Genomic DNA, 24454 nt, shown 5'->3' with positions numbered 1-24454 from the left:
GGAGGGGGGAGCCGACAGGCCGGGTGGAGGGGGGAGCCGACAGGCCGGGTGGAGGGGGGAGCCGACAGGCCGGGTGGAGGGGGGAGCCGACAGGCCGGGCGGAGGGGGGAGCCGGCAGGCCGGGCGGAGGGGGGAGCCGACAGGCCGGGCGGAGGGGGGAGCCGACAGGCCGGGCGTCAGCATGCTTCAGTTCAGCTGGCCAAATAGCGAACCAAACGAGTGTGCTAGCATACTGAACTTCACTTGAAAAAAGAAGGAGACGCCAATATAGGCCAATATACGCAATTTGACATCTAACTAAAAGTTTTGTGTCGTTTTTATCAATGAAAACAAGTCATCTGTCGTTGAATGACAACAAAGACTTTAATGAAGAACCCCTACTATTGACCAATCACCGACGAAGGACTCTTTAGCTCACCTCTAGAAAACCCTCACCGAAGTCCAAAACGTCACCAAATGTGGTCATAATATAATAACCCTATGGAAGTGTTTCAGCTGGGAGGCACGCGGACCTCATCCCTACATTCTATGGAAGTGTTTCAGCTGGGAGGCACGGGGACGTCATCCCTACATTCTATGGAAGTGTTTCAGCTGGGAGGCACGCGGACCTCATCCCTACATTCTATGGAAGTGTTTCAGCTGGGAGGCACGCGGACGTCATCCCTACATTCTATGGAAGTGTTTCAGCTGGGAGGCACGGGGACGTCATCCCTACATTCTATGGAAGTGTTTCAGCTGGGAGGCACGCGGACCTCATCCCTACATTCTATGGAAGTGTTTCAGCTGGGAGGCACGCGGACGTCATCCCTACCTTCTATGGAAGTGTTTCAGCTGGGAGGCACGGGGACGTCATCCCTACATTCTATGGAAGTGTGAAAATGGGAGTGCCCCCATCCAAGTGTTCACTGGTCAGAATATGTACAAAATAAAAACTAATTCATCCTGGGGTCTCTATGAACAGATTGTTATACCATTTCATGTTGATAAAATGCTGTCAGTTCCACTTGAACTCTGCACCAGGTGTGTGTGTGTTACCGTTTGAACTCTGCACCAGGTGTGTGTGTGTTACCGTTTGAACTCTGCAGCCAGGTGCTGTGCCAGGGCGCTTGTGAAGCTCTCTCCTCCGATGCTGTGGTCTGTGTGGGTGTTCAGAACCCGGAACATTCCACCATTCACCTGCAGCACCGTCACACTCAGAGACGTCCCACCTAGTTTATACACCAGGACATGGCTACACACACAAACAAGTTTATACACCAGGACATGGCTATACACACACACAACAGGACATGGCTACACACACACACACACACACACACACACACAACAGGACATGGCTACACACACACACGGCTGCACACACAACAGGACATGGCTGCACACACACACGGCTGCACACACACACACACACGGCTGCACACACACACACACACACGGCTGCACACACACACACACACACACGGCTGCACACACACACACGGCTGCACACACACACACACACACACGGCTGCGCTCACACACACGGCTGCGCACACACACACGGCTGCGCACACACACACACACGGCTGCACACACACACACACACACGGCTGCACACACACGGCTGCACACACACGGCTGCACACACACACACACGGCTGCACACACACACACACGGCTGCACACACACACACACGGCTGCACAACAGGACACGGCTGCACAACAGGACATGGCTGCACACACACACACACACACACACAACAGGACATGGCTACACACACACACAACAGGACATGGCTACACACACACACAACATGGCTACACACACCACTAGAGATTGACGGATTAATATCATTAAACTTTCGATATAAAATCCATCTTAACATAACCGCTAGTTATCTACACATGGTTGATGATATTACAAGGTTAAACAGCTTGTCCTGCGTTGCATATAATCAATACCGTGCCTTTTCATTTATCGTCGAATCACAGCCTACTTCAACTTCACCAAACGGGTGATGATTTAACAAAAGTGCATTGCCGGAAAAAAGCTCTCTTTGCACAAATGTACCAAACCATAAACATCAATTCCTTCCTTAAAATCAATACACAGAAATCTATATTTTTTAAACCTGCATATTTAGTTAAAAGAAATTCATGTTAGCAGGCAATATTAACTAGGGACGGTTCCGTATTTCACTGAAAGAATAAACGTTTTGTTTTCGAAATTATAGTTTTCAGATTTTACCATATTAATGACCAAATGCTCATATTTCTGTGTGTTTATTATGATTAAGTCTATGATTTGATAGAGCAGTCTGACTGAGTGGTGGTAGGCAGCAGCAGGCTCGTAAGCATTCATTCAAACAGCACTTTCCTGTGTTTGCCAGAAGCTCTTAGCATGCTTGAAGCACAGCGCTGTTAATGACTTCAAGCCTATCAACTCCCGAGTTTAGGCTGGCAAAACTATAGTGCCTATAAGAACATCCAATAGTCAAAAGGTATATGAAATACAAATGGTAGAGAGAGAAATAGTTGACGCGTCATAATTCCTATAACTACAACCTAAAACTTCTTATCTGGGAATATTGAAGAACTGGGAATATTGAACCACCAGCTTTCTTATGTTCTGAGCAAGGAACTTAAACGTTAGCTTTTTTACATGGCACATATTGCACTTTCTCCTCAAACACTGCATTTTTACATTATTTAAACCAAATTGAACATATAATTATTTATGAGACTTAAATAGATGTATTAAGTTAAAATAAGTGTTCATTCAGTATTGTTGTAATTGTCATTATTACAAACATATAAAAATCGTCTGATTAATTCAGTATCGGCTTTTTTGGTTCTCCAATAAATCGGTCGACCTGTAGTTCATTCACAAGAAGAAGTGTGTACCTCTTCCCAGAGGGGCAGTCCTGTCCGATGTTCGACCTGTAGTTCATACACAAGAAGAAGGAGAAGTGTGTACCTCTTCCCAGAGGGGCAGTCCTGTCCGATTCCGTAGGCCAGTAGAGCAGCAGCTGGCTCGTGGATCAGCCTCAACACACGGAACCCTGCCGCCTCCGCAGCCGCCCTCAACGCCGCCTTCTGAGCATGTGCGAACTCAAAGGGGACAGTGATGACAGCCTCTGTGACATCAGCGCCCAAGGCCGATTGAGCCGTCTCTATGGAAACAACAATAGATGGGAGGGTGGCCCAGTTCCAAGTGGCCCTGTAGTACTACACCCCCACCCCGCTGGAGAGCTGACATGTTTTCACATGTGGAAGTAGTTTGACAATAGTTTTAAGTTGCTCCCTGATAGGCTACCATATTGCCTAGGCCCATTCAATCATCTGGGATCTCCACTAGTGCATAGCCTCAGGGGGGGAATTGGGACAGTGTGTTCTAACCTTTCATCTTGTGTAGGATCAGCTTGGCAACATCTTGGGGAGCCACATGTCTGGTCATCTCTCCAGTCATCTCATACACTGGCTTCTCTCCCTTGTTGACAACCTGAAACACAGCATCATCAGCTTCTCTATTACACAATATCACTCATAACGTAGTGTTAAGTAGTCAGACATGTTAATCACTGAGAACAGTGTTAGGTAGTCTAATAGAGACAGGTATACCAGGTTAATCACTGAGAGTCTAAGAGCCAGGTATACCAAGTTAATTACTGAGAGTCTAATAGGGGGTAGAGGGCTAATCACCGAGAGTCTAATAGGGGGTAGAGGGTTAATCACCGAGAGTCTAATAGGGGGTAGAGGGTTAATCACCGAGAGAGAGTCTAATAGGGGGTAGAGGGTTAATCACCGAGAGAGAGTCTAATAGGGGGTAGAGGGTTAATCACTGAGTCTAATAGAGCCATGTATACCAGGTTAAATCACTGAGAGTCTAATAGAGCCAGGTATACCAGGTTAAATCACCGAGAGTCTAATAGGGGGTAGAGGGTTAATCACCGAGAGTCTAATAGGGGGTAGAGGGTTGAAAACTCACAGGACATTTACTCTCAGCTTTATGCGTCTGCACCTCAGGATCCTCAAAACTGCCGACAGGAGGAGAGGAAAAAGGGGAAGAAGCAACAAGGTGAGTTCATTCTCCCTAACCCAACAACGTGAGTGGAGTTCATTCTCTAGAACATTGGGAACATACAGTTGAAGTCAGAAGCTAACATACACTTTAGCCAAATACATTTAAACTCAGTTTCACCATTCCTGACATTTAATCCAAGTAAAAATTCCCTGTCTTAGGTCAGTTAGGATCACCACTTTATTTTAAGAATGTGAAATGTCAGAATAATAGTAGAGAGAATGATTTATTTCAGCTTTAATTTCAGCACATTCCCAGTGCGTCAGAAGTTTACATACACTCAATTAGTATTTGGCAGCATTGCCCTTTTAAATAGTTTAACTTGGGTCAAACGTTCGGGTAGACTTCCACAAGCTTCCCACAATAAGTTGGGTAAATTTTGGCCCATTCCTCCTGACAGAGCTGGTGTAACTGAGTCAGGTTTGTTGGCCTCCTTGCTCACACGTGCTTTTTCCAGTTCTGCCCACAAATGTTCCTTAGGATTGAGGTCAGGGCTTTGTGATGGCCACTCTAATACCTTGACTTTGTTGCCCTTAAGTCATTTGCCACAACTGTGGAAGTATGCTTGGAGTCATTGTCCATTTGCGGCCAAGTTTTAACTTCCTGACTGACGTCTTGAGATGTTGCTTCAATATATCCACATAATTTTCCTACCTCATGATACCCATTTTATGAAGTGCTACAGTCCTACAGCAAAGCACCCCCACAAGATGATGCTGCCACCCCCGTGCTTCACGTTCGGGATGGTGTTCTTCGGCTTGCAAGCCTCCCCCTTTCTCCTCCAAACATAACTATGGTCATTATGGCCAAACAGTTCTATTTTTGTTTCATCAGACTAGAGGACATTTCTCCAAAAAGTACCATCTTTATCCCCATGTGCCGTTGCAAACCGTAGTCTGGCTTTTTTATGGCGGTATTGGAGCAGTGGCTTCTTCCTTGCTGACCTTTCAGGTTATGTCAATATAGGACTTGTTTTACTGTGGATATAGATACTTTTGTACCCGTTTCCTCCAGCATCTTCACAAGGTCCTTTGCTGTTGTTTTGGGATTGATTTACACGTTTCGCAGTAAAGTACGTTAATCTCTAGGAGACAGAATGCGTCTCCTTCCTGAGCAGTATGACGGCTGCGTGGCCCCGTGGTGTTAATACTTGTGTACTATTGTTTGTACATATGAACGCGGTACCTTCAGGTGTTTGGAAATTGCTCCCAAGGATGAACCAGACTTGTGGAGGTCTACTTTTTTTTCCCTGAGGTCTTGGCTGATTTATTTTGATTTTCCCATGATGTCAAGCAAAGAGGCACGGGGTCAAGCCTTGAAATACATACACAGGTAAACCTACAATTGACTCAAATTATGTCAATTAGCCTATCAGAAGCTTCTGACATAATTTTCTGGAATTTTCCAAGCTGTTTAAAGGCACAGTCAACTTAGTGAATGTAAACTTCTGACCCACTGGAATTGTGATACAGTGAATTACAAGTGAAATAATCTGTCTGTGAACATGTGTTGGAAAAATGACTTGTAATGCACAAAGTAGATGTCCTAACCGATTTGCCAAAACTATAGTTTGTTAACAAGAAAATTGTGGAGTGGTTGAAAAACTAGTTTTAATGACTCCAACCTAAGTGTTAGTAAACTTCCGACTTCAACTGTAATACAGACACTCACCTCCTCCCCAGCACTTGTTTGACTTTAACCACAGTGTTGGCTGCGTTTCGGACACGACCCTGCTTAGCCGCAATCCCTACTATCTGCAGAGAGAGCGAGCGATGAGAGGGAGGCAGATGGAGGATAGGACAGATAGAACAGGGAGGTGAAGGGAGGGTTACAGTGTGAGATGACAGAGGGAGGGTTACAGTGTGAGATGACAGCGGGAGGGTTACAGTGTGAGATGACAGAGGGAGGACATCATGACAAGAGATATGATCCTACATGCTCTGTACACCACCACAGTAATAACAGGTTGCTCTATCGTTTGAGGTAAATAATATTAATTATACTTAAAAATATAAAATGTAACATGCAACAATTTTACTGAGATATGGTTCATACAAGGAAATTAGTCAACCACTGGGGAGCCAGGCCCAGCCAATCAGAACGAGTTTTCCCCCACAAAGAGGTTTTATTACAGACTGAAAAAAGCTCACTAACAGGGAGGTAAACTGGCATCTTATTTCAGCTCATGAAACAGGCACATGTGGTTTTTCCATCCCTCACAGTCTGAGAGTTGAGAACTGGTCACGGTTTGCTGATGTCAACATTGTGAACAGAGTGCCCCACGGTGGCGTTAGGGTATGGGTAGGCATAAGCTACGGACAAACAATTGCCGACCAAGGCGAGACTCAAAAACGTGCTCCCAGCAAAACTAGAATAAGCCCAGTAAGCAGAATTACATTGAAAAGACATGTAAAATAAGTATTTTCCAGACGTTGAAGTTAGATTCAATTAAGGCTCCGAATTAAAAGGTGAAAAGATATTTTCCGTACCTTTAAAATACATTTTCTAGGACGTTGAGGGGGGGGGGGCGGCTCATTTTTGGTTTTGAATGAAAGTTGAAAACATGTCATTTATAGACATCTATGTTTTGGCCAAATCAATGCTGGTCCATACTGGACAAAATCTGAACCAAACAAAGACATCAGTGATCCAGACCAAAAATCAACGTCCGTGGAGGTTGAAATCAAGACCGGACTACACCGCACCAAATCTCAACCAAACAGACATTATGATTGGTTCAGATTTTGTCCAGACTGGACCAAAAACCAATGTCTGTGGAACTTAAGGCAGGTCCAGACTACACACACACAAAAAAAAAAAGACATCGCTACCTGTCCATGCTTACTGAGGTGTAGCCTATAGTGTTGCCTGAAATGTGATTTTATGAATGCCCATCTGTGGTAAGCCTACCTCCTGTAAAACATCACCAAAAGAGGTGTTTGGAAAGGACCAAAACAAAAAAAAGACTTGGGGCCTAATGAATTTATTTCCTTATATGAACTGTAACTCAGTAAAATCTTTGAAATTGTTGCATTTATATTTTTGAAAAGCTAGTCTGGTAAAGAGCTACTTTTGTCTTAAAAGGGGCATTGTCCTATTTCTAAACAGGCTTGAAGGCGTAAGGTAGAATACATGTTTGTATGGTAATAATGAAATTCATTTGTAAAGTGGTTTCTTGCATTATATAATGCAATTTCAGTCACCAATTTGGCCAATTATGTTAGATAATGTCATGTTAGATAAGTGATTTGAGCTTTCGGACAAGTAAAACACCAGTCTTAAAATGGTGAACGTCAAGCCATGCATGAACCATTTTAATTGAAAACAATCACAGTAAGGTACTTAATTGTTACCCAGAAATGATTTGATATTGGAGCTGAAAACGGCTGCATTGGACCTTTAAAGCGGGAACAGCGTTCAGCGACTATCGTCTTCGCTAGGAACACCTGAAACCTGCACCCTGGCGAAAGACTGAGGGATTTCACAGGTGCTCTGCGCATGCTCGATAGTTAATTAGCGCAAGTCGTCCATCTGTTTTCTGGAAACACGCACTAACATGGAGATATGTCCGTGTGGGAGCACTAACCTTATCAAGGTGTGTATTAACTTAACCTGGATTATTTATCGCTGATATGAAAGACAAGGTTCTTGTACTTACAAAACCATTACCGCAAGAGACGCATGTTAATGTTCAGACCAGAGCAACAACAACCTACAGAAGACTGCTTCCTTCGATGACTGACAACCGCCTCCGCGAATGTTTATTTTGTTATCCCGACCAAATTGTATTGGTCCCATACAAATATTTAGCAGATGTAATAGTTGAGGTAACAAACGGTATGTTATCTAGTTGTGATACCTGTTCCGTGTCTCGGTAAGCCACCACCGCAGGAGTGACTCGGTCTCCGGCGTCATTGGCGACCACCTCCGCTCGGCCATCCTGAACAAAACACAATACTGTCAAAATCCTCCCACCCTGGCTTGGCCGATAACAACAATCATCTCTAAAGCCAAGCAAGTTATTTTAGCGTTAGTTTACTAGATGGCTAACACCGGTATCCAACTTATTCACTCCATGCTAACATTGTCTAGCGTTACCGGTAACTAACTCATTGTCAAACATGTTTAACCGGATCTTTCCGGACCTCCTAAATATATCGCTTCATAACTGAAAACAGAGACTAGTCCCACCACCAAAAACATTACTACAGGCAGCAACAATACCTTAAAAATAGCTACACAGGCACATGTGTAGCCGAAATGTACTCCTATAGCCGCCATGCTTGTTGAAAAATCACTGCGAAGCTGAACCACGAAGGTTAAAGTTCATTTGACTTTAAACCAATCAGAGTAAAACGTTGCAGGAACTGACTCAATATTCAGCCAATCGGAGATGTTTACTGAAACCAATCAGAAGAGGTCTGGCGTCAGCTGTAGTAGTTTGCAGCAGGTACCGGAGAGTTGCTGCTGTTTTTTATTTTATTTAACTCGGCAAGTCCGTTAAGAACGTATTCTTCTTTACAATGGCGGCCTACCAAAAGGCCTCCTGGAGGGATTGGGGCTGGGATTCAAAATAAACATATAGGAATCTTGTGTAGTAGAGCTCCTCTATAGTTAGTTATAGTTAGACATTCAGTTGGTTCTGTTGTGTAGTAGAGATCCTCTATAGTTAGTTATAGTTAGACATTCAGTTGGTTCTGTTGTGTAGTAGAGATCCTCTAGTTAGACATTCAGTTGGTTATGTTGTGTAGTAGAGATCCTCTATAGTTAGTTATAGTTAGACATTCAGTTGGTTCTGTTGTGTAGTAGAGATCCTCTATAGTTAGTTATAGTTAGACATTCAGTTGGTTCTGTTGTGTAGTAGAGATCCTCTATAGTTAGACATTCAGTTGGTTATGTTGTGTAGTAGAGATCCTCTAGTTAGACATTCAGTTGGTTCTGTTGTGTAGTAGAGATCCTCTATAGTTAGTTATAGTTAGACATTCAGTTGGTTCTGTTGTGTAGTAGAGATCCTCTATAGTTAGTTATAATTAGACATTCAGTTGGTTATGTTGTGTAGTAGAGCTCCTCTATAGTTAGTTATAGTTAGACATTCAGTTGGTTCTGTTGTGTAGTAGAGATCCTCTATAGTTAGTTATAGTTAGACATTCAGTTGGTTCTGTTGTGTAGTAGAGCTCCTCTATAGTTAGTTATAGTTAGACATTCAGTTGGTTCTGTTGTGTAGTAGAGATCCTCTATAGTTAGTTATAGTTAGACATTCAGTTGGTTCTGTTGTGTAGTAGAGATTCTCTATATTATATACAGGGGGCTCCTAATGAGGTTATATACAGGGGGCTACTAATGAGGTTATATACAGGGGGCTACTAATGAGGTTATATACAGGGGGCTCCTAATGAGGTCATATACAGGGGGCTCCTAATGAGGTCATATACAGGGGGCTCCTAATGAGGTCATATACAGGGGGCTCCTAATGAGGTTATATACAGGGGGCTCCTAATGAGGTTATATACAGGGGGCTACTAATGAGGTTATATACAGGGGGCTACTAATGAGGTCATATACAGGGGGCTCCTAATGAGGTCATATACAGGGGGCTCCTAATGAGGTTATATACGGGGGGGGGCCCAGTGAGGTTATATACAGGGGGCTCCTAATGAGGCTATATACGTGGGGGGGGGCTAATGAGGTTATATACAGGGGGCACCTGATGAGGTCATACACATGGGGGCACCTAATGAGGTTATATACAGGGGGCACCTGATGAGGTTATATACAAGGTGCTCCTAATTAGGTCATATACAGGGGGACCTAATGAGGTTATATACAGGGGGCAGCTGATGAGGTTATATACAGGGGGCTCCTAATGAGGTTATATACAGGGGGCTCCTAATGAGGTTATATACGGGGGGGGGGGGGGGGGGGGCAGTGAGGTTATATACAGGGGGCTCCTAATGAGGCTATATACGTGGGGGGGGGGGGGGGGCTAATGAGGTTATATACAGGGGGCTCCTAATGAGGTTATATACAGGGGGCTCCTAATGAGGTTATATACGGGGGGGGGGGGGGGCAGTGAGGTTATATACAGGGGGCTCCTAATGAGGCTATATACGTGGGGGGGGGGCTAATGAGGTTATATACAGGGGGCACCTGATGAGGTCATACACATGGGGGCACCTAATGAGGTTATATACAGGGGGCACCTGATGAGGTTATATACAAGGTGCTCCTAATTAGGTCATATACAGGGGGACCTAATGAGGTTATATACAGGGGGCAGCTGATGAGGTTATATACAGGGGGCTCCTAATGAGGTTATATACAGGGGGCTCCTGATGAGGTTATATACAGGGGGCTACTAATGAGGTTATATACAGGGGGCAATGGTACTGATTTAGTGTGGAGGCTATATACAGGGGGCACCGGTACCGAGTCGGTGTCTGGGGATACAGGTTAGTGGAGGTAATTTGTACATGTAGGTGGGTGTGAAGAGACTATGTATAGATAATAAACAGCGAGTAGCAGCAATGTACAGGGGGGGGAGGGTCAATGTAAATTGTCCGGTGGCGATTTTATTAATTGTTCAAGAGTCTTATGGCTTGGGGGTAGAAGCTGTTGAGGAGCCTTTTTGTCCTAGACTTGGTGCTTCGGTACCACTTGCCGTGCGGAAGCAGAGAAAACAGTCTATAACTTGGAGTCTGGAGTCTCTAACAATTGTATGGGCTTTCCTCTGACACCGCCTATTATATAGGTCCTGGATGGCAGAAATCTTGGCCACAGCGAATGGCCCAGTACATCACACTACCCTCTGTAGCGCCTTACTGTCAGATGCCGAGCAATTGCCATACCAGGTGGTGATGCAACCGTTCAGGATGCTCTCAATGGTGCAGCTGTAGGACCTTTTGAGGATCTGGGGACCCATGCCAAATATTTTTAGTCTCCTGAGGTGGAAAAGGTTTTGTCGTGTCATCTTCACGACTGTCTTGGTGTGTTTGGACCATGATAGTTCGTTGGTGATGTGGACACCAAGGAACTTGAAACTCTCAACCCGCTTCACTACAGCCTTGTCGATGTTAATGGGGGCCTGTTCAGCCCGCCTTTTCCTGTAGTCCACAATCAGCTAATAGTTTTCAAGCCCTGCCACATCCGACGAGCGTCAGAGCCGGTGTAGTAGGATTCATTCTTAATCCTGTATTGACTCTTTGCCTGTTTGATGGTTCGTCTGACGGCATAGTGGGATTTCTTATAAGCGTCTGGATTAGTCTCTCGCTCCTTGAAAGCGGCAGCTCTAGCCTTTAGCTCGATGCGGATGTTGCCATGGCTTCTGGTTGGGATATGTACGTACGGTCACTGTGGGTGCGACGTCGTTGATGCACTTATTGATGAAGCCGATGACTGAGGTGGTATACTCCTCAATGCCATTGGATGAATCCCGGAACGTATTCCAGTCTGTGCTAGCAAAACAGTCTTGTAGCTTAGCATCTGCATCATCTGACCACTTCTTATTGACTGAGTCACTGGTGCTTCCTGCTTTAATATTTCAGGAGGGCATCAGTAGAGCATCCGTTTCTCTTCCACTCCCTTGAGAGACTTGGCTTTGGGGATTTTTTTCTGTAAGGCTATTAAGACTCTATGAAATGGTAACAGCTCTATCAAATTGAAATATGGCACCTCACCTAGATTTGAGTAAAAAGAGGAATTCGGCAAGGTTGTCCTATCTCTCCGTACCTGTTTTTATTAATCACCTAACTTCTTGCAAATTCTTTAAATAATAGTCCTGTACAAAGTATTTCCATAGCTGGTAAAGAAATTATTATAAGCCAGCTGGCTGATGATACTACACTTTTTCTGAAAGACGTTAACCAAATTCCCATATCGATCAATGTGATACAATGCTTTTCCAAAGCGTCTGGTCTATATCCTAACATTAACAAATGTGAACTCATAGCTGTCAAAGATTGTGTGACACCTTCATATTATGGTATTCCAGTAAAAGAAGAACTTACATATTTAGGCATAACCATTACAAATGATCAGAAGTCTAGAGGCTTACTACATTTTAACCCTCTTATTAAAACAACCCAGAAGAAACTAAATCAATGGCTACAGAGGGACCTATCTTTAAAAGGTAGAGTCCTAATAACCAAGGCTGAAGGTTTCTCTAGACTAACATATGGTGCTCTATCTTTATATCGTGACATTAAAATAAGCAAGGAGATAGACCAGATGCTTTTCAACTTTCTTTGGAGAAACCATACCCATTACATTAGGAAAACTGTTGTAATGAACACTTATGAGAATGGTGGACTGAATTGTCTGGACTTTACTACTTTAAATAATACTTTTAAGATCAGTTGGATAAAACAATTCCTAAGAAGACCCACTTCTATCTGGAATTTTATGGCTCATCATGTCTTCTCTACTTTTGGTGGCCTTAATTTCATGTTGTTTTGCAATGAAGTATTTACAAAGTTCCAGTGAAACGTTCTGCTTTTCATCGGCAGTGTCACGCCCTGGTCTTAGTATTTAACAGGCAGGCTTTCTTGTCATGGTCCTTAATTTATAAACACAATTTTTCTCCACACAGATATTATATATGGAATAATCGGGACATACTGTATAAAAATACTTCTTTGTTTTTAGATTATTGGTTCCGAAATAATATCCTATTGGTGCCGAAATAATATCCTATTGGTGCCAACTGGTAAATGCAGAGGCTCTTTTACTCAGTTATAAGGAATGCTTATCCCTTTACAAGGTCCCTGTAACACCTGAAGATGTTGCCATTTTTTTAGATGCCATTCCCTCGGGTGTTGCTATGTTATTCAGGAACGTGTCAAGACCTGACCATCAGAGCCTACCTTCTATTGACCCTGTTGAATCAGTAGGAAAGATTTGTTTCTCTTTTGGTCCATTCAACAACAGAGCGATACGAACCTTGTTTCAGCAGGATGTTGTATCTAAATGTCATGCCTTATTGGAATGGATTTATTGATAATATCTGTTGGAATTTTTTGGGGATGTTGCCACACACATACCTACTTGTTAACAAAACTAAGGAAGTTTCCTTTAAAATTATTCATAAATATTATCCTGCCAACCACTATATGAAGAAGTTTAAGGAAAACATCAACTCAAATTGCTCCTTTTGTAATGACCACCCAGAAACAGTGTTGCATCTTTTTGGGCATTGTATTCATGTAAGAAAACTGTGGCAAGACATGAGTAGATTTATAATTGAACACATTTATGAAGATTTTACACTATTGTGGAGAGATGTACTGTTTGGATTCTTTACATACGATATAAATAAGCTGAAACATTTTTATGTAATTAATTTCATTATTCTTTTGGCCAAATTTCATATACACAAATGTAAATGTACAAACAGAAAACCACATTTTCGTAGCCAACAAAATGAAATTGAACTGTATTTTAAGACGGTTAAATGCTCTACTAACAAAAAAGATCTTAGAATTGTAAGTATATGTATGTTCCTTATTAAGGTCCTTGTGTAATTGTAATGTGATATTGTACCCCCTAGCCCCGCCCCCAGCTCTGCCCCTAGCTCGATTGTCCATTGTTTGTAATCTATGTATGCTTGTGTTCCCTCATGTGCTTTATGTATTGATTTGTTGTTAATAAAAATAAAAAATAAAATAAATCAATTACAACACAAATATCCGTTCAGTACACGTTCAAAAGAATTAGAAAGATTTCTGAAACAAGACCACTATTGAAACACAGTAAAATACATTGTTGTCTTTCCAGCTAGGTGCTAAGGTTGATGTTGTTGATTGGATGCTTAAACAACCTTAAAACAAAAAAGTTTATTTTTATTTTTCCTCTCGCTCCCGTTTCCCATATGCCCTTTGCTGGTAAAAACAGGGGAGGCAAAAAAAACTCAAAATAAATAAAAGTCACACTAAACTGTCAAATATACAGTGAGGCTTGAAAGCTTGTCAAATAAAAGTCCAAATATAGAGCACAGTGTGATTCAAGGGGTTGGTTTACAAGTAGTGCAGAGTAAGGTAGGAGAATGTAGGTTTGTATTTCTTCTATATCAATGTCAAGTTAATGTAAACCGTGATCGGCCACACACTCCAGCACAGTAGGGGGCGACATGCACCTCAAAGCGACAATCGGCAGTAGAAACAATAACACAGTGTCCTCCCCATGATGTGAGGCTGGAGTAATGTAATCACTATCAGATTCATAGGCATAGCGGGTATTAATATTGTCTTGTGTATTTCACCTAAATCCTTTCATTAGTTGTAGTTATTTTTTCCATATCCATAGTGTGAGTATCGACTGCTCTGTCATGTATTGCTCTAGCCTGGCTGCAGTACCTTCAAGTCAGCGGCGGGAGTTTCCAGGTATGTGTTCCCCGGTGGGGGAAATGTACATATGGTATAAACGTTTAGAATAAGTACAACTTCATGTACTTGTGATAGTGTATTCAAACATCGTGTTGCTAGCGAGCCTTTTTTGATGGAAATATTATTCAGCTGAAAGAGTTTATCCACCGAGTGGTGCAATGTTAGGCTATCTAGCTACAGTACATACTAGCAGGCTGTCTGTAACGTAGCTGCCCTCCTGCAGGCACTTTGCTCACCACTTCCCTTCACGTTAGGTGTGTGTTTTGTGCCACATCGAGAAGTTCACCATTCATTTTATTCACCGCGGCATTTTCTGAGCTTAACTGACCAAGACGCACCTCCAAATGCCCAAAACCAGTGGCAGTTTCTTTCAACCAGTGGCATATTGGCTTTTTAGGTGAGCGTTGATACCTCTTTGTGATAAGTAATGTCCACTCCCAGCGCTCCTCTCCAGAGTATTGTTGGAGACGAAACGCAGCCGCGCTCCTTTCCAGAGTATTGTTGGAGACGTAACGCAGCCGCGCTCCTCCAGAGTATTGTTGGAGAAGTAACGCTAAATAGGCTCAAGATAGCTCCTGATAAAGTTGGGTAGCTGACATTCAGAGCATAAATAGACACGTTGATTAGTCCCTGTTTTACAAATGGTGGCCTACCACATGGATTGGCATTCATAAAATGGCATTGAGGCCGACATGGTAGGCTACACCCCAGGAAGCACGAGGTAACGTATTTTTTTGGTCCTGTCCAGACCTCTATTTTTGTTGCTGGTGTTTTACAGGCGGTAGGCTTACAACAGATATGCATTTATAAAATGACATGTCAGGCAACACTGTAGGCTACACCCCAGTAAGCATGGACATACTCCAATGTCTTTTGGATGTCTTCTTTTGGTGTAGTCTGGACCTGCCTTAAGTTCCACATCCACAGACATTGGTTTTTGCTCCAGTCTGGACAAAAATCTGAACCAATCATAGATGTCTGTTTGGTTCAGATTTGGAGCGGTCTGGATAATCCCTGATTTGGCACAAACAAATGTTGAAAATATGTCATTTATAGACTTACATTCAGAACTGAAAATGAACCTGATTTCAACATCCGGAAAAGACTCCTTTTCAATGTCCTGTAAAGGATGTCTTCACCTTTTATTCAGAGCCTAAACTTCAACATCTGGAAAATATGTATTTTCTGTCATGTCAATGTCATTTGGTTCCTGGGACTATTCTAGTTTTGCAGTGAGCACATTTTGTTGCCAGTTTAGTCCCTCCTAGGTCGGCAGAACGGCATAGACCGGCCCTGATTGAATTGCGTGTATTTCACCCACTACAGGTTATGGACACTGAACAACAATATACAGTGGGGCAAAAAAGTATTTAGTCAGCCACCAATTGTGCAACTTAAAAAGATGAGAGGCCTGTAATTTTCATCATATATACAGGGGGTACCGGTAGAGAGTCAATATGGAGGCTATATACAGGGTGTTACGGTACAGAGTCAATATGGAGGCTATATACAGGGTGTTACGGTACAGAGTCAATATGGAGGCTATATACAGGGGGTACCGGTACAGAGTCAATATGGAGGCTATATACAGGGGGTACCGGCACAGAGTCAATGTAGAGGCTATATACAGGGGGTACCGGTACAGAGTCAATGTGGAGGCTATATACAGGGTGTTACGGTACAGCTATATACAGGGGGTACCGGTACAGAGTCAATGTGGAGGCTATATACAGGGGGTACCGGTACAGAGTCAATAGAGTATGAGCTGTGGAGGCTATATATGAGCAGGGTGTTACGGTACAGAGTCAATCCTAGAGTATGAGCTGTGGACTGGAGGAAACAAGTCAACCCTAGAGTATGAGCTGTGGACTGGAGGAAACAAGTCAACCCTAGAGTATGAGCTGTGGACTGGAGGAAACAAGTCAACCCTAGAGTATGAGCTGTGGACTGGAGGAAACAAGTCAACCCTAGAGTATGAGCGGTGAATTGGAGGAAACAAGTCAACCCTAGAGTATGAGCTGTGGACTGGAGGAAACAAGTCAACCCTAGAGTATGAGCTGTGGACTGGAGGAAACAAGTCAACCCTAGAGTATGAGCGGTGAATTGGAGGAAACAAGTCAACCCTAGAGTATGAGCTGTGGACTGGAGGAAACAAGTCAACCCTAGAGTATGAGCTGTGGACTGGAGGAAACAAGTCAACCCTAGAGTATGAGCGGTGAATTGGAGGAAACAAGTCAACCCTAGAGTATGAGCGGTGAACTGGGGGGAAAACAGAGTACTGTTTAGACAAATTATAGGATTCTAGAAATGACTTGATGACTGCGTCTGATTTTGAAATGACATGGTTGGGCTTCGGTCTAGATCTGTCTAGACTTGGATGGAACACGCAATTGAAATCTCCGCCCAGTTTCAAATGATGAGTTAAGGTCGGGAAGTGTTGCATTGAGGTCAGAGAAAAATGGAGGGAAAAGCGTCATCCCAATTAGGACCGTAGGGGTTAGCCAGAACCACCGTAGGGGTTAGCCAGAACCACCATAGGGGTTAGCCAGAACCAAGCCAGAACCACCGTAGGGGTTAGCCAGAACCAAGCCAGAACCACCGTAGGGGTTAGCCAGAGCCAAGCCAGAACCACCGTAGGGGTTAGCCAGAACCAAGCCAGAACCACCGTAGGGGTTAGCCAGAACCACCGTAGGGGTTAGCCAGAACCAAGCCAGAACCACCGTAGGGGTTAGCCAGAACCAAGCCAGAACCACCGTAGGGGTTAGCCAGAACCACCGTAGGGGTTAGCCAGAACCAAGCCAGAACCACCGTAGGGGTTAGCCAGAACCAAGCCAGAACCACCGTAGGGGTTAGCCAGAGCCAAGCCAGAACCACCGTAGGGGTTAGCCAGAACCAAGCCAGAACCACCGTAGGGGTTAGCCAGAACCACCATAGGGGTTAGCCAGAACCAAGCCAGAACCACCGTAGGGGTTAGCCAGAACCAAGCCAGAACCACCGTAGGGGTTAGCCAGAACCAAGCCAGAACCAAGCCAGAACCACCGTAGGGGTTAGACAGAACCAAGCCAGAACCACCGTAGGGGTTAGCCAGAACCACCGTAGGGGTTAGCCAGAACCACCGTAGGGGTTAGCCAGAACCAAGCCAGAACCACCGTAGGGGTTAGCCAGAACCACCGTAGGGGTTAGCCAGAACCAAGCCAGAACCACCGTAGGGGTTAGCCAGAACCAAGCCAGAACCACCGTAGGGGTTAGCCAGAGCCAAGCCAGAACCACCGTAGGGGTTAGCCAGAATCAAGCCAGAACCACCGTAGGGGTTAGCCAGAACCACCATAGGGGTTAGCCAGAACCACCGTAGGGGTTAGCCAGAACCACCGTAGGGGTTAGCCAGAACCACCATAGGGGTTAGCCAGAACCAAGCCAGAACCACCATAGGGGTTAGCCAGAACCACCGTAGGTGTTAGCCAGAACCAAGCCAGAACCACCGTAGGGGTTAGCCAGAACCAAGCCAGAACCACCGTAGGGGTTAGCCAGAACCAAGCCAGAACCACCGTAGGGGTTAGCCAGAACCACCGTAGGGGTTAGCCAGAACCAAGCCAGAACCACCGTAGGGGTTAGCCAGAACCACAGTAGAGGTTAGCCAGAACCACCGTAGGGGTTAGCCAGAACCAAGCCAGAACTACAGTAGAGGTTAGCCAGAACCACCGTAGGTGTTAGCCAGAATCACTGTAGGGGTTAGCCAGAACCAAGCCAGAACCACCGTAGGGGTTAGCCAGAACCACCGTAGAGGTTAGACAGAACCACCGTAGGGGTTAGCCAGAACCACCGTAGGGGTTAACCAGAACCACCATAGGGGTTAGCCAGAACCACCGTAGGGGTTAGCCAGAACCAAGCCAGAACCACCGTAGGGGTTAGCCAGAACCAAGCCAGAACCACCGTAAGGGTTAGCCAGAACCACCGTAGGGGTTAGCCAGAACCACCGTAGAGGTTAGTATAGTTAGTATAGTAGTTATGGTATTATTCAGATACATATTGGGATGCCTTGAATGTACACTGTCTGTGTTTTGATTCTGAGGAGGGAGGTGTGCACTGTCCAGCATTGAGAAGCTCACGTTCAATGTATTTATTTAATGGATATGATATAAACATCTACCACTCTAACCCTCACACAACGCTAACACAACCCTCACACAACGCTAACACAACCCTCACACAACTCTAACACAACCCTAACACAACCCCTAACTCGGTACAGATCAGAGATGCCGTCTAACGTGGAGATCAAGGCGAGGGTGAGCAATGCGACACGATTGGCGGAGAGAGCCAGCCAGCTAAGCCAATCAGAGGGAACAGTAATCCGCCAGCAGGACACGTTCTTCAACTGCAGCACCGGACGGCTTAAACTACGTAACCTGATGGTACACACACACACACACCACACCACACACACACATCCCACACACACACACACACCACACCACACCACACACACACATCCCACACACACACACACACACCACACACACACACCACACCACACCACACACACACATCCCACACACACACACACACCACACCACACCACACCACACACACACATCACACACACCACACCACACCACACCACACACACATCCCACACACACCCCCCCCACACTCAACACACCACACAACACACACACACGTAAACACACCCCCAACACACACATAAACACCCCCCCCCCAACACACACACGTAAACACACACACATGCTTTGGACTGAAGTTGTATTCGTCCAGCAGGATGGGAGTGGTCAGCTGATTTTCTATGAGAGACCAGATTGTGACGGGCCCAAGGTGTCCAACTACTCTCTCTCTACTACACAGGACCCAGAGGGGCTCAGAGTGAGTAGCTACTACAACACTCCTGTACCTACTCCAACACTACTGTACCTACTACAACACTACTGTCCCTACTACACAGTGAGTAGCTACTACAACACTACTGTACCTACTACAACACTACTGTCCCTACTACACAGTGAGTAGCTACTACAACACTACTGTGCCTACTACAACACTACTGTACCTACTACAACACTACTGTACCTACTACAACACTACTGTACCTACTACAACACTACTGTACCTACTACACAGTGAGTAGCTACTACAACACTACTGTACCTACTACAACACTACTGTACCTACTACACAGTGAGTAGCTACTACAACACTACTGTACCTACTACAACACTACTGTACCTACTACACAGTGAGTAGCTACTACAACACTACTGTACCTACTACAACACTACTGTACCTACTACAACACTACTGTACCTACTACAACACTACTGTACCTACTACAACACTACTGTACCTACTACAACACTACTGTGCCTACTCCAACACTACTGTACTTACTCCAACACTACTGTGCCTACTACAACACTACTGTACCTACTACAACACTACTGTACCTACTACAACACTACTGTACCTACTACACAGTGAGTAGCTACTACAACACTACTGTACCTACTACAACACTACTGTACCTACTACAACACTACTGTACCTACTACAACACTACTGTGCCTACTCCAACACTACTGTACTTACTCCAACACTACTGTGCCTACTACAACACTACTGTACCTACTACAACACTACTGTACCTACTACAACACTACTGTACCTACTACAACACCACTGTACCTACTACAACACTACTGTACCTACTACAACACTACTGTACCTACTACAACACTACTGTACCTACTCCACAGTGAGTAGCTACTACAACACTACTGTACCTACTACAACACTACTGTACCTACTCCAACACTACTGTACCTACTCCAACACTACTGTACCTACTCCAACACTACTGTACCTACTACAACACTACTGTACCTACTACAACACTACTGTACCTACTACAACACTACTGTACCTACTACACAGTGAGTAGCTACTACAACACTACTGTACCTACTACAACACTACTGTACCTACTACAACACTACTGTACCTACTACAACACTACTGTACCTACTCCAACACTACTGTACTTACTCCAACACTACTGTGCCTACTACAACACTACTGTACCTACTCCAACACTACTGTACCTACTACAACACTACTGTCCCTACTACACAGTGAGTACCTACTCCAACACTACTGTACCTACTACAACACTACTGTCCCTACTACACAGTGAGTAGCTACTACAACACTACTGTACCTACTACAACACTACTGTACCTACTACACAGTGAGTACCTACTCCAACACTACTGTACCTACTCCAACACTACTGTACCTACTACAATACTCCTGTACCTACTACAACACTCCTGTACCTACTCCAACACTACTGTACCTACTCCAACACTACTGTACCTACTCCAACACTACTGTACCTACTCCAACACTACTGTGCCTACTACAACACTACTGTACCTACTCCAAAACTACTGTACTTACTCCAACACTACTGTCCCTACTACACAGTGAGTAGCTACTACAACACTACTGTACATACTACAATACTCCTGTACCTACTCCAACACTACTGTACCTACTACAACACTACTGTACCTACTACACAGTGAGTAGCTACTACAACACTACTGTACCTACTCCAAAACTACTGTACCTACTCCAACACTACTGTACCTACTACACAGTGAGTAGCTACTACAACACTACTGTACCTACTACAACACTACTGTACCTACTCCAACACTACTGTACCTACTCCAACACTACTGTACCTACTACAACACTACTGTACCTACTACAACACTACTGTACCTACTACAATACTCCTGTACCTACTACAACACTCCTGTACCTACTACAACACTACTGTACCTACTACAACTCTACTGTACCTACTACAACACTACTGTACCTACTACAACACTACTGTACCTACTACAACACTACTGTACCTACTACAACACTACTGTACCTACTACAACACTACTGTACCTACTACACAGTGAGTAGCTACTACAACTCTACTGTACCTACTACAACACTACTGTACCTACTACAACACTACTGTACCTACTCCAACACTACTGTACCTACTACAATACTCCTGTACCTACTCCAACACTCCTGTACCTACTCCAACACTACTGTACCTACTACAACACTACTGTACCTACTACAACACTACTGTACCTACTACAACACTACTGTACCTACTACAACACTACTGTACCTACTCCAACACTACTGTACCTACTACACAGTGAGTAGCTACTACAACTCTACTGTACCTACTACAATACTCCTGTACCTACTCCAACACTACTGTACCTACTACACAGTGAGTAGCTACTACAACTCTACTGTACCTACTACAACTCTACTGTACCTACTACAACACTACTGTACCTACTACACAGTGAGTAGCTACTACAACACTACTGTACCTACTACAACACTACTGAACCTACTACACAGTGAGTAGCTACTACAACACTAATGTACCTACTACAATACTCCTGTACCTACTCCAACACTACTGTACCTACTACAATACCCCTGTACCTACTCCAACACTACTGTACCTACTACACAGTGAGTAGCTACTCCAACACTACTGTACCTACTCCAACACTACTGTACCTACTACAACACTACTGTACCTACTCCAACACTACTGTACCTACTCCAACACTACTGTACCTACTACAACACTACTGTACCTACTACAACACTACTGTACCTACTACAACACTACTGTACCTACTACACAGTGAGTAGCTACTACAACACTACTGTACCTACTACAACACTACTGTACCTACTACAACACTACTGTGCCTACTACAACACTACTGTACCTACTCCAACACTACTGTACCTACTACAACACTACTGTCCCTACTACACAGTGAGTACCTACTCCAACACTACTGTACCTACTACAACACTACTGTCCCTACTACACAGTGAGTAGCTACTACAACACTACTGTACCTACTACAACACTACTGTACCTACTACACAGTGAGTACCTACTACAACACTACTGTACCTACTCCAACACTACTGTACCTACTCCAACACTACTGTACCTACTCCAACACTACTGTACCTACTCCAACACTACTGTGCCTACTCCAACACTACTGTACCTACTACAACACTACTGTACCTACTACAATACTCCTGTACCTACTACAATACTCCTGTACCTACTACAACACTCCTGTACCTACTCCAACACTACTGTACCTACTCCAACACTACTGTACCTACTCCAACACTACTGTACCTACTCCAACACTACTGTGCCTACTCCAACACTACTGTACCTACTCCAAAACTACTGTACTTACTCCAACACTACTGTCCCTACTACACAGTGAGTAGCTACTACAACACTACTGTACATACTACAATACTCCTGTACCTACTCCAACACTACTGTACCTATTACAACACTACTGTACCTACTACACAGTGAGTAGCTACTACAACACTACTGTACCTACTCCAAAACTACTGTACCTACTCCAACACTACTGTACCTACTACACAGTGAGTAGCTACTACAACACTACTGTACCTACTACAACACTACTGTACCTACTACAATACTCCTGTACCTACTACAACACTACTGTACCTACTCCAACACTACTGTACCTACTCCAACACTACTGTACCTACTACAACACTACTGTACCTACTACAACACTACTGTACCTACTACAACACTCCTGTACCTACTACAACACTACTGTACCTACTACAACACTCCTGTACCTACTCCAACACTACTGTACCTACTCCAACACTACTGTACCTACTCCAACACTACTGTACCTACTACACCACTACTGTACCTACTCCAACACTACTGTACCTACTCCAACACTACTGTACCTACTACACCACTACTGTACCTACTCCAACACTACTGTACCTACTACACCACTACTGTACCTACTCCAACACTACTGTACCTACTCCAACACTACTGTACCTACTCCAACACTACTGTACCTACTACACCACTACTGTACCTACTCCAACACTACTGTACCTACTACAACACTCCTGTACCTACTACAACACTACTGTACCTACTACAACACTCCTGTACCTACTCCAACACTACTGTACCTACTCCAACACTACTGTACCTACTCCAACACTACTGTACCTACTACACCACTACTGTACCTACTACAACTCTACTGTACCTACTACAACACTACGGTCCCTACTACAACACTACTGTACCTACTACAACACTACTGTACCTACTACAACACTACTCTCTCTACCACACCACTACTCTCTCTACCACACAAGACCCTGAGGGAATAATTAGTGACTAGTTTAGAGTGGGCTCGAGGTGAGGTGGTGTATATTAATGTGTGTGTGTGTGTGTGTGTGTGTAGACTGTGCTGGCTGATTCTCTAGGGGTTAAGGGTGAGGTGAGGAAGGAGAGGAGGCTGTTCCTGGTTGGTCAGACGAGGGTTCACTTGGACTCAGTGGAGGGCCTGGGACACTACATGGAGCTAGAGGTAGGTTCACCTGGCTGGGACACTAGACACTACATCGATCTAGAGGTAGGTTCACCTGGCTGGGACACTACATAGATCTAGAGGTAGGTTCACCTGGCTAGGACACTAGACACTACATAGATCTAGAGGTATGTTCACCTGACTGGGACACTACATAGATCTAAAGGTAGGTTCACCTGGCTGGGACACTAGACACTACATAGATCTTGAGGTTGCGGTGTGTCTGTGTTTCTAGATCTTGTTTAAAAAGCTGTTTTTATGAAACTGTGTGTGTGTGTAGGTGGTGTTGAGGGAGGACCAGAGGCCTGAGGAGGGGGAGGCGATTGCTCGCAGCCTGATGAAGGAGCTCGGTGTCGGGAATGACAGCCTGGTGACTGGGGCCTACGTGGACCTCTTGCTGGAAGGCCAAGGATAGCAACACACAGTATATGAACCCTCCCTTGCAGGACTAAAACATTCCCATCATGTGAAAGCAACT

The 24454-nt window shown here is 44.4% G+C and overlaps 1 protein-coding gene across 1 annotated transcript; it reads right to left on the bottom strand.

Annotated features, from left to right (window-relative positions):
* Nucleotides 1-1069: 1069 nt before the first annotated feature.
* LOC139394434 (heat shock 70 kDa protein 14-like) lies at nucleotides 1070-8362 on the bottom strand (the record flags this gene model as incomplete). The annotated part of the gene is given in 7 exon segments (XM_071142499.1): nucleotides 1070-1231; nucleotides 2958-3153; nucleotides 3380-3482; nucleotides 3969-4017; nucleotides 5733-5815; nucleotides 7921-8001; nucleotides 8286-8362. Coding segments are annotated over 7 exon segments (731 nt in total), but the record flags the coding sequence as incomplete, so codon positions are not given.
* Nucleotides 8363-24454: the final 16092 nt, after the last annotated feature.

Source organism: Oncorhynchus clarkii, unplaced genomic scaffold (genome assembly GCF_045791955.1).
Source record: "Oncorhynchus clarkii lewisi isolate Uvic-CL-2024 unplaced genomic scaffold, UVic_Ocla_1.0 unplaced_contig_13658_pilon_pilon, whole genome shotgun sequence".
In the NCBI taxonomy this organism is placed as follows: Eukaryota; Metazoa; Chordata; class Actinopteri; order Salmoniformes; family Salmonidae; genus Oncorhynchus; species Oncorhynchus clarkii.
Note: the sequence above shows the minus strand (reverse complement) of the source record. Positions and strands in the feature narration are given on the sequence as shown.